This window comes from Rhinopithecus bieti, unplaced genomic scaffold, assembly GCF_001698545.2.
Source record: "Rhinopithecus bieti isolate Rb0 unplaced genomic scaffold, ASM169854v2 scaffold_40368, whole genome shotgun sequence".
NCBI lineage: Eukaryota > Metazoa > Chordata > Mammalia > Primates > Cercopithecidae > Rhinopithecus > Rhinopithecus bieti.
The window spans coordinates 3,743,196-3,757,764 of NW_016817546.1; the positions used below are offsets into that span (position 1 = coordinate 3,743,196).

Consider the following 14,569-nt stretch of genomic DNA (forward strand, 5'->3'; position numbering starts at 1 on the left):
TCACCTGGTGGATAGTGATCTTCAGGACTAGCTGTGAGACGTTGCCTGGTGGATACTGATCTTCAGGACTAGCGGTGTGCCGCTTTCGAGTTGGCTGTGTGGGTCTTACTGCCTGGGATCTTGGAGCGGGAGGGGTAGTCATCACTTTGTGACTTGCTCATGGGTGTCAGTAGAACTGCAGACCAACAGAAATAGCTGCAGGTCACTGTGGACTGGCTCAGCCTCATGACTAGGACTGCAAATGAGAAGCTGTGGTGCCCCAAGAGGACAGGCCTGGTTTTGTTCCTAGTGTCTTATGTCCAGCTGGGGCCAAGGGGGCCACGAGATGGGAGATAGAGTTTTGGATTAAAGAGCATGAGCCTAGGGTGCATGATTCCTGCTCCTCATTCTTAAAGGCCACGCTTTGGGAGAGGCCTGGCCCGTTGGCCTCAAGTCGGCCTTCCAGGTATGGAGCAGCCGGCCCGTCACCAGGGCGCTGAACGAATGCAGGCAGTGCCTAGAACATTGCAAAATGAAAGACATTTTATGCTGCTGGTGTTGAAAATCGAGTGAGCAGAGGATCTGAGGGCAGGGCAAGCACACACCATGGTGTCTGGGGGCAGGGACGGAGGGAAGTGGACTGACCGACTCCACCAGGTGAGGGCCGCACGCGCCCTTTGGAGAGAAAGGACAGGTATCTCAGCAACACCTGCCACACCCCTGCCGCCCCTGTCCCCGCTCCCAGAGTTGTTTTAGGAGAGAAACACAATTTGCCCAGCCTTTCTGTTGTGTTTGGGGTGCCAGTGCTGTGTGGGCCCTGAGACTACTTTCTTTTTATTTTACTTCTTAAACTTTTAAAATTATTTATATAATGACAGCCAGATTCTTCCCTAATTCTTTTTTTTGAGACAGGGTCTGGCTCTGTTGTTCAAGCTGGAGTGCAGTGGCACAATCTTGGTTCACTGCACACTCTGCCTCCCACGCCCAAGTCATTCTCCTACCTCAGCCTCCTGAGTAGTAAGGACTATAGGCGTGTGCCACCGTGCCTGGCTTTTTTTTTTTTTTTTTTTTTTTTTTTTTTTTTTTTTTTTTTTTTTTTTTTTTTGAGACAGTCTTGCTCTGTTGCCCAGGCAGGAGTGCAGTGGCACAATCTCAGCTCACTACAACCTCCGCCTTCTGGGTTCAAGCGATCCTCCTCCCTCAGCCTCCTGAGTAGCTGGGATTACATGCGTTAGCCACCATGCCCAGCTAAGTTTTATATTTTTAGTAGAGATGGGGTTTCACCACGTTGGCCAGGCTGGTCTTGAACTCCTGACCTCAGGTGATCCACCCACCTCAGCCTCCCAAAGTGCTGGGATTATAGGCATTAGGCATGGCGCCTGGCCTCCAGCTAATTTTTGTATGTTTTGTAGAGACAGGGCTTCTCCGTGTTGCCCAGGCTGATCTCGAACTCCTGAGCTCAAGCATCAAGGAATCCGCCCACCTTGGCCCCCCAGAGTGCTGGGATTACAGACATGTGCCACTGTGCCTGGTCTTGAGGCTGGTTTCTGACAGCTGTTCCTGGCCAGTGCCAACATAGCTTGTCTGTTGTGTGCCCCTTTTATACAATGCTAAATACCATTTTAAAACCACAAAGTTCATGTGTATTCAATACATTTAGTAAAAACTGAAAGTCTTCCCTTCTAGTGTAACTCCGTGGAGAAAACCAGTGCTCATAACTTGGTGTATACTTTTTACCTGTTCACTAATTCATTCATTTATTCATTGATTTATTTAACAAATATTTATTGAGTAGACACTGTGAAGCAGGCCCTGGGCTAGGTGCTGAGGATGTTCCTTTGCACTCTTAGGAGACAGGCCATCGTTCTCTCTTGAATGGATTTTGGTAGTAGTAGACCTCAAATCTAACCACAGTCACCAAAGGCAATAGAAGGTGTTTTAGAATAAACCTGGACTAGCTCAAAGTCATTTTCATTCCTACTTAAATCATTCCTAAATTTAGTTTTCTTTCTCCTGCCACTGTTACAGTGTTTTTGTTTTTTGAGGTGCATTCTGGTGAATTAAATATCCTTAGCAGAAGAGCTGTGTCCCCAGGAGGCTGTGGTCTGTGGGAGCCTGTTAGGGCCTAGGGGAATCTCAGGGGCTCTCCAATGGATGTCAGTGGGAAGGGGGTTCTTGCTTGTGAAGCATTTGCTGGCAACCCCTATTTTCTCTGTAGTGTGCTTGTGGGGGTGCCAGAATAAAATGGATTGTTGTAGAGTGGGGTGTGTTTTTCCTTAGGATCAATGCTGTTATTGGGAATTCCATTCCTAGCCAGAGACTTGGCAGCAGATACATTAACGGTGGGCCAAGCTACAGAGCGTGAAGGGCAGAACGCCTCCGCTGCCGTGGGGGTCACTTCTGCCATGGTGGGGTTCGTGTCTGTCTTGGTTGCTGCTGTTGGTTGGTTGGTTGAATGAGTGAGTGAAAGGATGAATGCTTTCAGATAGTAAAAGGATGCTTGTTGGGTTATGCTGGAGGCTGAGAGACCTGTGGCGGGTGTGTGTTCCACATCTAGCCACGATGTGAGCTCGGGGCAGGTTTCCCAGCCGCTCCAATTCTTCGCTTTTGTTTTTCCTTTATAAAATGGGCACAATAATAGGGCCTGCTCATAAAGATGTATTTGGGGAGAAAATGAGATGGATTGGTAAAGCACTAGCGTCTTCATCATGAAAGTTGTGTCTTAAATTCAGCCCAGATCCAAGCCTCCTACAGTAGAGCGTCCTGGGAGGTCTGATCTGTTTGCCCTTTGCTCGCCCTTCAGATGTGCGAAGGCAGCATTCAGCACCAGGCCCAGCTGTGTTTTTGTCCAGGCCTGGCAACTCGAAGGTCACAAAGTAACTTGGTGGCTGAGCCAGGCTTGGGCTTAGGTGCTTTACTCCAGAGCCCATGATGCTTGCAAGACATGGCCTGCCAAGCCGGCTGAATGAAGATACCCAGGCTTGTCTGGCTTCCCTGGGCCCTCCAGGATCTGGAAGGTTCTACTCACTGCAGATGTAGCTTCTCAGTCTGGCTGTCCTGGCAGGAACCCATCTTTCCTCCCCTAATGACTTCCCGTGCGTGGGACTTGCATCTTCAGCTCCCTGTGCAGACCAGAGTCACAACTATTGGAATGGCCATTGGGCCTGGGGGTGTGCACCTTGGTCATGGGGTGGCCACACAGAACCTGCTTCCTTCCCAGCCTGGGCCACTTCCAGGAGCACTGACTTCTGCCTCCTCCCAGATGCCTAGTGACCCTGATCCCTCCACTGAGTTGCCGCCTCTTGAGATGGGGCACCCATGGCACACAAGTGATCCTTCCTAAAGGAAGTTGGTCTGGTAAATGGCCATTGTCCTCTGTTATTTTAGTTTATGTCATCCCCCCACCCCAGCTCTTTGAAACATTCTATTAAAATTTTTCTTGGCGCACTGTAGTTGTATATATTTGTGGGGAACAGTTTGATGTTTCAGTACACGTATGTGTTGTAGAGTGATCAAATGAGAGTACTAGCGTGATCGTGATCTCCCACACTCATCGTTTCTGTGTGGTCAGGACGTTCAGAAGCTGCTTTTCTAGCTCTGTTGTGTTTTACGGTAACTTACTGGTAACCATCATTACCCTGCTGTGCAAGAACAGCAGAATTTAGATTGTAACTTGTGCCATGACCCCTTGACAACCTCTCCCTCCCCTCCTCAGTCTCTGGTAACCACTGTTCTGTGCTCTGCTTCTATGGTACCAACTCTTTTTTTTGAGCTCCCACATATGAGTGAGATCATGTGGCATTTGTCTTTCTGTGCTTGGCTTATTCCACTTAACCTTGATGTCTGCTAGGTCCATCCGTGTTGTGTTTTTGCAAGCTACAGGACTTTATTCTTTTTCGTGGCTGTGTAAGTACTCCATTGTGTAGATACACTACTTTTCTTTATGCATTCATCCATAGATGAACACTTAGATTGATTCTGTGTCTCCACTCTTGTGAATGGTGCTGCAATAAACATGGGAGTGGCGATATCTCTTTGACATACTGATTTCATTTCCTTTTGATATTATATACTCAGTAGTAGGGTTGCTGGATTATATGGGAATTCTATTTTCAACTTTTTGAGGAACCTCTGTCTAGTTTTCCATAGTGGCTGTTCTGATTGGCAATCCCACCCACAGTGTATAGGTGTTCCCTTTTCTCCACATCCTCACCAACGCTTATTTTATCTTTTTGGTGTGGCCGTTCTCACTGAAATGAAGTGGTATCTCATTGTGGTTTTAATTTTCATTTCCCTGATGACTAGTGAGGCTGAGCATTGTTTCATGTGCCTACAGCCTATTTGATTGCCTTCTTTTGAGAAATGTCTATTAAGGCCCTTTGTCCATTTTAAAATGAAGCTACTAGTTTTTGTGTGTGTGTGTGCTGTTGAGTTGCTTAAATTCCTTATGTATTCTAGATATTAACCCCTTGTTAGATACATAGTTTACAAATATTTTCTCCCATTGTGCAGGTTAGCTCTTCACTCAGTTAATTGTTTGCTTTGTTGTGTAAGACCTTTTTATTTTGATATAATCGATTGGTTTCTTTTTGCTTTTGTTGCCTGTGCTTTTACGGTTTTATTAAAAAAAAAGTCCTTACACAGCCCAATCCTTACTCAGCCCAGTGTTATGAAGCACTTCTTCCGTTTTCTTCTAGTATTTTCATAGTTTCAGGTTTTAAGTTTAAGTCTTCAATCTATTTTGAGTTGACTTTTACGAATGGTGAGAGGTAGGGCATCTCATCGCATTCTTCTGCATGTGGGTGTCCAGTTTGTCCAGCACCATTTATTGAAGAGACTGTCTTTTTCCCAGTGTGTGTTCTTGGCACCTCTTTAAAAGTCAGTTGGCTGTAGGTGCATGAATTTATTTCTGGAATCTCTATTCTGTTCCATTGGACAAACGTAATGTGAGTTTGTGATAGGGACAATATAGAAAACTATGAAGAAGATAATCTACAATTGCTGCCTGCAGATACACGTGTATACATGTAAGTGCACATACTTTTAGATACCATTGCTATCAAATGGAATAACAGTTTTATATGTTACTATTCTTTTCACTTATATTATGATTATTTCTCAGTGTATCAAATAATCTTTGACAGTGTGATTTTTTGTTCTTATTCAGCCTGAGTGAATAATAGTTTAATGAACATTCCCCTAATGAACATTTGGTTTCGATTTTTCTCTATCATAATAAAGTTTCAGTGAATATTCTTGCACATAAATCCTTGCTTCTGTGTTTGATTATTTTCTCTGAATAGGTTCAAAAAGTAGAATTACTGGGGCAGAAAGTGGTATTTTAAAGCTTTTGACGTACTCGAAGGCAAAGGCGATACTGACTCATAACCTTCCGCAGGATAGGAGAGTGTTCTGTTGACGGCAGTTTCATCGGCATTGAGTCTTACCTTGGTGTTTTCTTTTTTTTTTTTTGCAACTTTGGAATTAGCTTTTAAAAATCTGCATATCTACATAAGTAAAAGATCATTAAAATATAGGAAGAGAGGGAGCTAGGACCAGAAGAAGATGACAGTGGTGGGGAAAGAAGGGGCAGAGTCCACGAGTGTGTGTAGATTGGGAAGCGGTTGGCTCCTTCCTCCTCCTGGGTGAGCCTTTGCTCTAGAGCCAGTGGAGAAGGCTCCACAGGCAGCCCTGGGTCCTTCCCTCTCTCAGCCAAGGTTTTTCATGGGCCTGCTCTGCACCGGACCCTGAGCTGGGTCCCTGGGGCCACTGTTCCCTGGATGGGACCCTTTTCTTATGGTGTTGTTCAGGCTGTATTTTGCTGGTTGCCTTGACAGGCTCATGCCTGCTCAGTGTGTTTGCAGATGGTTCAAGGTAACACGGTAAAGTAAGGAGCGGCGTGGCTGGCTGCGTTCCTGCTGGAGAGAGAGGAAGGAAGCCATGCAGGGCAGCAGGCTGCAGGGCTGCACATGTCACTTTGCCTTCTCCAATCTGTGTTCTTTGAGTTGTCGAATTATAAAAACTGTTCCTGGGCCGGGTGCGGCGGCTCACGCCTGTAATCTCAGCACTTTGGGAGGCTGAGGTGGGCGGATCACAAGGTCAGGAATTCGAGACCAGTCCGGCCAATATGGTGAAACCCTGTCTCTACTAAAAATACAAAAATTAGCTGGGCATGGTGGCAGCTGTCTGTAGTCCCAGCTACTCAGGAGGCTGAGGCAGAAGAATGGCTTGAACCTGGGAGGCAGAGGTTGCAGTGAGCCAAGATTGCGTCACTGCACTCCAGCCTGGGCGACAGAGCGAGACTCCATCTCAAAACACACACACACACACACACACACACACACACACACACACACACACAAACCAAAACATAAAAAACTGTTCCTGGAGGAGGTTTGGGGTAGAATTCGGACTGCCAATGAAATCTGCATTTGCTTAATTGTTGTGGGGGCTTGGCTTGGGCCTTGTGCTTTGTGTGGGGGTCCTGAGCACCCTTCCTTGCTGCAGGCCCCGGCTGAGGCTGGGGTGGGTGGGGACCCTTGGTGGCTGCCACTGGGTTTTTGATCCTTTTCGCACCCTCACTGTTTCAGGCGACGCTCTCCGAAAGCCTCGCCTCCAGAAGCCCATCACGGGGCACTTGGACGACTTATTCTTCACCCTGTACCCCTCCCTCGAGAAGTTTGAGGAAGAGCTGCTGGAGCTCCACGTCCAGGACCACTTCCAGGAGGTGTGGAGTCAGAAGCATAATGGGGGGCAGGGTGGGACCAGGCAGGGGTGGGGCCCGGGTAGGGCAGGGAGGAGGTGGGGCAGGGCAGGGCAGGGGTGGGTAGGGCAGGGGAGAACCCGCATCTGATGTTGCTGAGGAGGGCCTTGTGGCCATAAAGTGACGTGGTTCTGTCTTTTCCCACTTTTTGGAGCTGAATTGGACCTTCAGGGACCCCTTTCTTCCACAGCCAAGGCCCCCACAGAGCCTCCAGTCGTTGTTTTAACTTGAACAGTGACGAAGGTGCAGTTAACCTGAGATGTTAATTAACATTAATTCTGGTAGATCATGAAATAATCCTCATTTAAAGTAAACTAAGTCACCAGATGGGCATAGGGAAACCCATAGAACCTTTCCCATATTCAGAGGATGTCCGTGGGGACATGGGGTTCATTTCCAGAGGTGGCTGGAAGCCTTCAGTCATCTCACCCACCTTGGGCCCCTGGGAAGGCACCTCCAGCCTCATCGTCCCCTCAGCCTGCCCGTGTCACACATCATTGCGTTCTGGTCTCTGAGAGCCTGTTCACACTCCCTGCCGTTCCTGTCTGTTGCTTTTCAGTGTATGGGTTTGTCCAGGTGCCCTGGCAGGGCGTCTGGAGTGGTTGCCCATCTGTTAGGCAGAGCCTGTCGAGCCTATTTGCCTGTGGCCCCTGGGAGGGATGTCTGTGTCTTGGAGGTGTGTGGAACTCAGCCTGCCTAGTGCACAGTATCCACTGGGGTTTCCTCTCTGGCCCCGTCCCAGCGATGCCCTGGCTTGTAAGCTGTAAAACACCAGGGCCAGGGAGGTTGTTTCTAGAGCTCCCGTCACCTCTGACAGCAAAAATTCTCTTGGATTTTCTGTGTAGAAGCTTGTTTGTATGCCAGACAAGACTTGGAAAAGCCTTTGCAGGTTTGGGGATTGCTTATGTTTTCTAGGCAATAATCTGTCCTTGGTCTGGAAAAATTGGACCTGATGAACTGTCACAAATACCGCCCTGGCTCTTCTGTCTCCAGCAGCAGTGGGAGCAGGCATGTGGGACGGAGATTGCCTGGTTCTGCTGGGGCCCTGGGCTCAGCCCACTTGCCCGCACCTTCGCTGATGGTCACCAGATGGAGTGGGGAGAAGAGGGGTCAGCCCTGGCTGCTCTCAGCTCTGGAAGGAGGGGCCCTTAGACCTTGGTTGTGGGCAAACCACTCCTTGTTCCCCCTCCTAGAACGAGAAAGAGTCTTCACTTTGGACTTCAGAAACAAAGAGAAAGAAACTTTAATTGCAGAGAGCCAAGAGCCTGGTGGGGTAACATCTTGCTATTGCGTCGAGTCCTCTTCATTTCACACCCCTTTCATGATGAGTCCCACAGCAGTGCGCAGAATGCGATTGCGTGACTGCGCGACGTGAGGAAGGACAGCAGGGGGAGGCCTTGGGCCTGGCACCCACAGAGGCACCCTCAGAGCCCCTCCGGTCTCATCCTGGCTGCACCTTCCTCCCCGCCCATTCCCTAGGGCGTTTGTGCTAATCACGTTTGGCTTTCTGTTCTGGTTTTACTGCCTGTCGAGGCATCTCTAAACACTATAGGCTTGCCTGCTTTTGACCTATCTTTAAATGAAATCGTACTTTTTTCTTCTGTATTGTTTTGCTGCTTTTGCTCAACACTGTGCTCCCGTGAGAGGCTGTCTGCAGTGGCTGTGGCTCCATTTGCTCACTTTCTTTGCTGGATGGTCATCCATGTGAGGGCACCAGGATTTATGAATCCATTCGACCACTGATGGACTGTTGGGCTATGTTCAGGTTGGGGCTGAGCATTCTTCCATGTATATCCTGACTTTTAGTAGAATCTCGAGCAGGAAGTAAAAGGGACTTTTTTGGAAAATCCTCATGGGCCTGCAATGAGCTGGCTGGTCCGCTGGGGTCTGCTGGTCTAGGATGACCTTGGTTGGGGTGGGGTGGCTCCCTGTGGCCTCTCCTGTGGCAGCCAGTCTGGACTTGCTCTCGTGGAGGCAGATGTTTAAGAGAGGAGTTGGAAATGCGCAGACATTTTCAAACCTCTGTTTGGATTAAATGTGTTACTCTACCATTGGCCAAAGCAGGTCACTGGCCAAGTCCAGAGTCAGAGAGGTAGGGGACTCCAGGTTCCAGGACAAAGGATGTGGCTTTAAAGATCGCTTACCTGGAGCTGTGAATGAGTCCTTTACCATGAGGGTTTGGTGGAATTCCCAGGATTTTGCCAACTCAGCCGTAGCTCCTGGGGGTGGAGGCAGAGATGGGCACGGTGCCTGCCTTCCTCCCTTTGAGATTCAAGGCTTGGGTCCTGCCTTGGCGCCAGGTCCTGAAGGCTGGTGCGTTCTGTTATGCCACCGTCCTTAATTGTTGGCATATTTTGCTCCTTAGGTCCTGGGGGAAGGAAATTCTCTGAGGAAGTGTCCCTGTCATGTTCACTTGAAAGTCCCAGAGAACATTTTTTTTCACTCAGTAGTCAAAGAGGTCTTTTAAAAACATAAATCATCGCTTCTCGGCCTTTTGGGTAAGATCAAGTGTAAAAACGTAAATTCAGCCCTTTTTCTTCTGTGTTGAAAACCTGCTGCTGGCTTCTCATTGCCCTTGAACTGACACCTGGGATCCTGACCCTCTGGGGGGCATGTGGTGTGGTCTCTGCGGGTTTCCCCTGCCTAACTGCATGCTGCCTCCTGGGCATGGATTGGTCTTTGCGGGTTTCCCTGTTTCACTGTGTGCTACTTCCTGGGCCTGTTTTGCAGTCCTGGACTCAGGCCTGCCTCCGCCTGGGTGACCTCGGACTCATGTTTGTCCCTGCATGGGTCCTGGAGCATGTAGCAGGCTTTCCTGAATGTTCTTCCTGCACATCTCTGAGTGTTTCCCCTCAGGCTTCAGGTCTGGACGGAGTCCCCTGCCTTTCCTTCAGGGGTGCTGTTCCCCGCCCTTGCCACCGTGTCTCCAGCCATCACCCCGCGTTCCTCCCGGGCGCTCAGCCCTTCCTGGAAGAAGCAGCTGGCCTTCTTATCTGTTATTGTTGGTCTCTTGCTGTGAGTGTTTGTTTACCAGGACAAGGACTTTGTTTTGTTTACCATGACACGTGATGTGCATGAACGGGGTTTGGCACATAGTAGGGCTGTAATATGTAGTTGTGAGAATGAATGATTCAGGTGCTCATCCTAGTAGTCTATTAAGTTAGCAAGTTATTGTGTGTGTGTGTGTGTGTGCGTGTGCGCGCTCGCGCGCGTGTGTGAATGAGCTGGACTTGCTTGCTCCCTACCCATTCTTGAAAATGCAGTTCCACATAATATGGTCTTATGTACACACAAAACAGAGAATAGGATTGAAAGAGCAACATCAGTTTCCTTGGTGTAGTTCCTGCTGTTTTCTCATTTTTCAGGGCAGATTGTGTGAGGGTAGAGATGTTTTAGGAATATCATTGTTGAATTTTATACAGTCCCATTAAAATCACTTTATTATGTATTTTTACTGTCTTTGTATTTTTGTTCCAGTCCAACTGGCAGATACTCAGTTATCTGCATAGTTTTATTTTCATTATCCAAAGGCTGAATTTAGGTCTGTTCCACTTGATTAATGGACGGTAAAGAAAACTTGAAAATTCGGGGATCATTTTGCAAAGATCACATAATTTAATAAACACTAATAGCTGGGGGAATATCCTTGTTCATTTGTTAGAGTGCCTGTCCATTTTTGTTAAGATGAAACACTTTAATATCGAGTGACCACTTTGGGGCAGATTCTGTTTTTATTGGTTTAGGACTTAGTGCCTAAGCATGTTTCCCTTTGTACACCAACCAAGTCTCAGGTCTCTCGGTAGACAGAGTTGAAATGTGCTGAGCTCTGCCTCTGAGCACCTTTCCATCATCGTCCAGGGAATTGGGCCCCAGGGAAGTGGGCTCCGGGGAAGCAGCCTCTGGGAAAGGGGACTGGGGAAGTGGGCTATGGGACCTTGGAGGAGTCTTGAAGGAGCCAAATATGAGTTTGCTGCATCTTGAGAATGGTCAGCTCCACCTTGGAAAGCTAGTGTCAGGGTTTGGGGATCGAGGCATCTGAGGGTGTGCATTGTACTGAGAGGATCATGCTGTGTCGGAAATGCCAAAACTCCCCGGGCAGTGCCCAAGGCCAGTGGCTGGGATTGGGTGCTGTATCTGTCATTTGCTTGCACTCATCTTGACTAAGTATCATCTGATCTGCAGTTATCTGCAGCTTCTGCTCCAGTTTCTTCTCTCTGCTCGCCTCCCCCAGGGACTTGTGGCGAGCTCCCTCTTCCCGTCTGTGCCAGGGCTCATTCCTTCTGCCTGTGCCTCTTCCAGGGATGTGGCCCACTGGACGGTGGTGGCCTGGAGATCCTGGAACGGCGCCTGCGTGTGGGCGTGCACAACGGTCTGGGCTTCGTGCAGAGGCCGCAGGTCGTTGTACTGGTGCCTGAGATGGATGTGGCCTTGACGCGCTCAGCCAGCTTCAGCAGGAAAGTGGTCTCCTCTTCCAAGACCAGGTATTGTCCCCTGGGTCCCCAGGGATGGGTGGGGATGTACAGGGGATCACGATGCAATGAGGTCGTTTGTGCATGTCAGGTGTGGACTCACCCACGGGGCAGTTCTTCCTTGTGTTTCTTTCCTCTTGCTAAGTTGTGCCCATTAGGAACCAACCTTGGAGTTGGAAGTTCGGAAAAAGCCCCCCCTTTTTTTTCCATTTGTGCTCTGACAATTTGGGGGTTAGCATTATGGATGCTTCCAGCTGCGGCTGCTGAGGGTCTATGGAGGCCTTGCATGCTGCCTTCTAGGCGTGCCCTGTGATTAGTTTCTCACAGGACAGAGAATCGGGGCAGCAAGACCTGCTGCTCTGTTTAATCCAGTGCCTCCCAAATCAGGTGCCGCAGACATCACTGCAGGGTGTCATGCCTTTCCTCTCTTGTGGTGCCAGGCAGAGACCAGGTGTCCTCTGCCGTAGGCCAGCCTTGAAGAAGGAGCCTCCATCCTCTATGGCATTTCCTGGTAACTTGGCCGTATCAGGCTGTATCAAGCTTTGGTAATTTGGAAAGGGGTTGAAAGAGCAGTGAGAGGCCGAGGCGGGAGGATTGCTTGAGCTCAGGAGTTTGAGACCAGTCATGGCAGCATAGTGAGACCCTCATCTCTTAAAAAAAAAAAAAAAAGCAACGGTTTGGGGGAATTTCCAGATCATTTGGGAAGAGCATGCAGTGTTACATGGTAGACTTGCTGTGGCAGCAGCACCCCTGTGTCCCCCAGGGTGTCCCCTTGGCTGTTGCTGACGGTGGTCAATGTGGATGAAGGAAAGATGGGAGCCCGAGCTCTAATACGCCCCCGGTTTGTGTTTCTGACCCAGCTCTGGGAGTCAAGCTCTGGTTTTGAGAAGCCGCCTCCGCCTCCCAGAGATGGTCGGCCACCCTGCGTTTGCGGTCGTCTTCCAGCTGGAGTACGTGTTCAGCAGCCCTGCAGGAGTGGACAGCAATGTAAGAACAGCCTTTTGTACTCAGGTTCCTCTGGCCATGAACTCTGTGCTGAGGATAAATGTAATGGGCATGAATGCTTTTTCCATTAAAAAGAGGCATGATTATTATAAATAATAAGTGAAAATCACTTTACGGACATTTACCAGCTAATTGTAAGGAATGTTACGAAGGATACAGACGAGATGGAGAGGGCAAAGAATGTGGGAAGGGCTTGGAGCTCCCATGCCCTGCTGGGCTCCGCCCTCTGGGCACCTCCGTGGGTTCAGCTGTCCAGAGCTCTCTGAAGCCAGTCCTTTTGGGTTTTGATGGACACTTCATTCCGTAGACATGATTGATTAAACATTGGCCATTGATGATCAGTGTAACCTTCAGTCACTCTCCTCCCCCTGCCTTGGTCTTGCTGTGAGCAGCCCCATCCTGAAGCCACCGAGGGGCTGCCAGCCACGGTCACCTCATTAGCACACAAAAGATAGCACTTCGGAGACTCCGGGGGTTTCAGGAGTTGTGTACCAGGAAACTGGACGAAGACCAAATAGATGGTTCACAAACGACAGGTGCATTCTGCTGGCTGGGAGTAACGCATAAGTCAGTAAGTTTCATGTATCGTAATCGCGTGAATTCATGATGATTGAATCGGTAATTATTTTGAAAAATGAGGCCGTTTTAATGTATTTTTATATGACAGTAGTGTGGTAAAGCTTGAATTTGCACACGTGAGAGATGGTTTCTCATAGGGAACTTTATATATACCTATAGAACACTAAGAGTAAGAATGTATAGGTCCAGTTGAAAGAAAGAAAATATGTGAACATCATTTATATTCATGTAGATTCTTTGAAAAACCCAAATCCTGCTGTTCTTAAGATTTAGTTTTCTGTTTGAAAAAGCCAGTACTGTAGTTCCGCCTTTTCCACGGGGCGTTTGTTCCAAGGCCCCGGTGGGTGCCTGAAACCTCTATAGTACTGACTTTCCACGGCACATACTAGGTTTTACAGTTTATAAATTAGGTACAGTAAGATATTTAACAACAATAACAATAAAATAGAACAATTATAATACATATACAGTAATAAAAGTGAATGTAGTCTCTGTCTCTTCCTCTGCCTCTCGACTGCAGTGGCGGGTGGTGTCTACAGTGTGGCTACGGAGGACGGAGGCTGGTTCACGCCCGGGCTGGGACACTGCTCAGGGCGGCAATTTAGGACTTAGGGGCTGTTTTCTTCCGGAGTTTTCTATTTAATATTTTCAGACCAAGGTTGACTGAGGGTCACTGGAACTGCAGATTGGGGGTACTTCTGTATAATTTTATTTTATTTTTTTTTAAACGGAGTCTTGCTGTGTCGCCCAGGCATTCTCAGCTCACTGCAAGCTCCGCCTCCAGGGTTCACGCCGTTCTCCTGCCTCAGCCTCCTGAGTAGCTGGGACTACAGGCGCCCGCCACCTCGCCCAGCTAATTTTTTGTATTTTTTAGTAGAGACGGGGTTTCACCGTGTTAGCCAGGATGGTCTCGATCTCCTGACCTCGTGATCCGCCCGCCTTGGCCTCCCAAAGTACTGGGATTACAGGTGTGAGCCACTGCACCTGGCCCTTCTGTATTCTTTTTAACAAGTAAATTAGAAACCAAGAAACGGCTGACAAGACATCTTCCATGGCGACGCGGCCTGCCATTGCGACTGGGCAGCTCTTTCGGGAACAGCCTGTGAAGGAGCATGAGGTGCTGAGGACAGTCTTGGGGTGTGCCTCAGGCGGGAGAGCAGTGCGTCGGGGTATAGCTGCCATTTGATGTTTCTAATCTCTTCTGGCAGCGGTGAGCTGACTTTGCCAGTGTCCACTCCTCCGGTCGCTATGATTCCGAGTCCTAATTAGGTGCAGAAATCCAGAGGTGCCAAGTGTTCTGTGGCCTGACGCAGTCACAGTCATTTAATGAAACTGTTCCAGTTCTGCTTTTCTTTACTTATGACCAGAAATTTCAGCTAAAATGCAGCTGTCTGTGAATACCCTTGGGTGCGAGGGGCCTTCTGGAGTGGGTGTGGCTCATGGAGAGGGATGGGGCTGCCCAGGCTGGGGAGTGAGCTGAAGAGAAATGGCCTCAGCCCGATGGCTGATGTGTGGTGCCTAGGGGCTGTGAGGGGAGGTGGGGAGGAGCAGGGGGTCTGGCGCCTCACTCGCAGTGTCTTCTAGAGAATATTAATTGTAATTTACTTGTGATTGTGACATCTGTATGCCAAAACCAAGATGTCTTAGTGACACTTTATTCCTTTTTAACCCTCATCTGAAATTCCTGACAACAGGTGGTTTCGATGGTGGCCGCTTCATGGGCATCTGGGGTGCGGGTGAGGTTGTGAAATCACTCCCTCCCCTCCCCACCCCT

The 14,569-nt window shown here is 48.8% G+C and overlaps 1 protein-coding gene across 1 annotated transcript in view; it reads left to right on the forward strand.

Moving 5' to 3' along the window:
* Positions 1-14,569, forward strand: part of NPHP4 (nephrocystin 4) — a 142,652-nt gene that overhangs the window by 36,158 nt on the left and 91,925 nt on the right. The window contains exons 7-9 of the mRNA XM_017856029.1: positions 6,570-6,706; positions 11,042-11,223; positions 12,072-12,198. Of these exons, the coding sequence (XP_017711518.1) occupies positions 6,570-6,706; positions 11,042-11,223; positions 12,072-12,198 (446 nt within the window). The remainder of the gene's footprint in view (positions 1-6,569; positions 6,707-11,041; positions 11,224-12,071; positions 12,199-14,569) is intronic.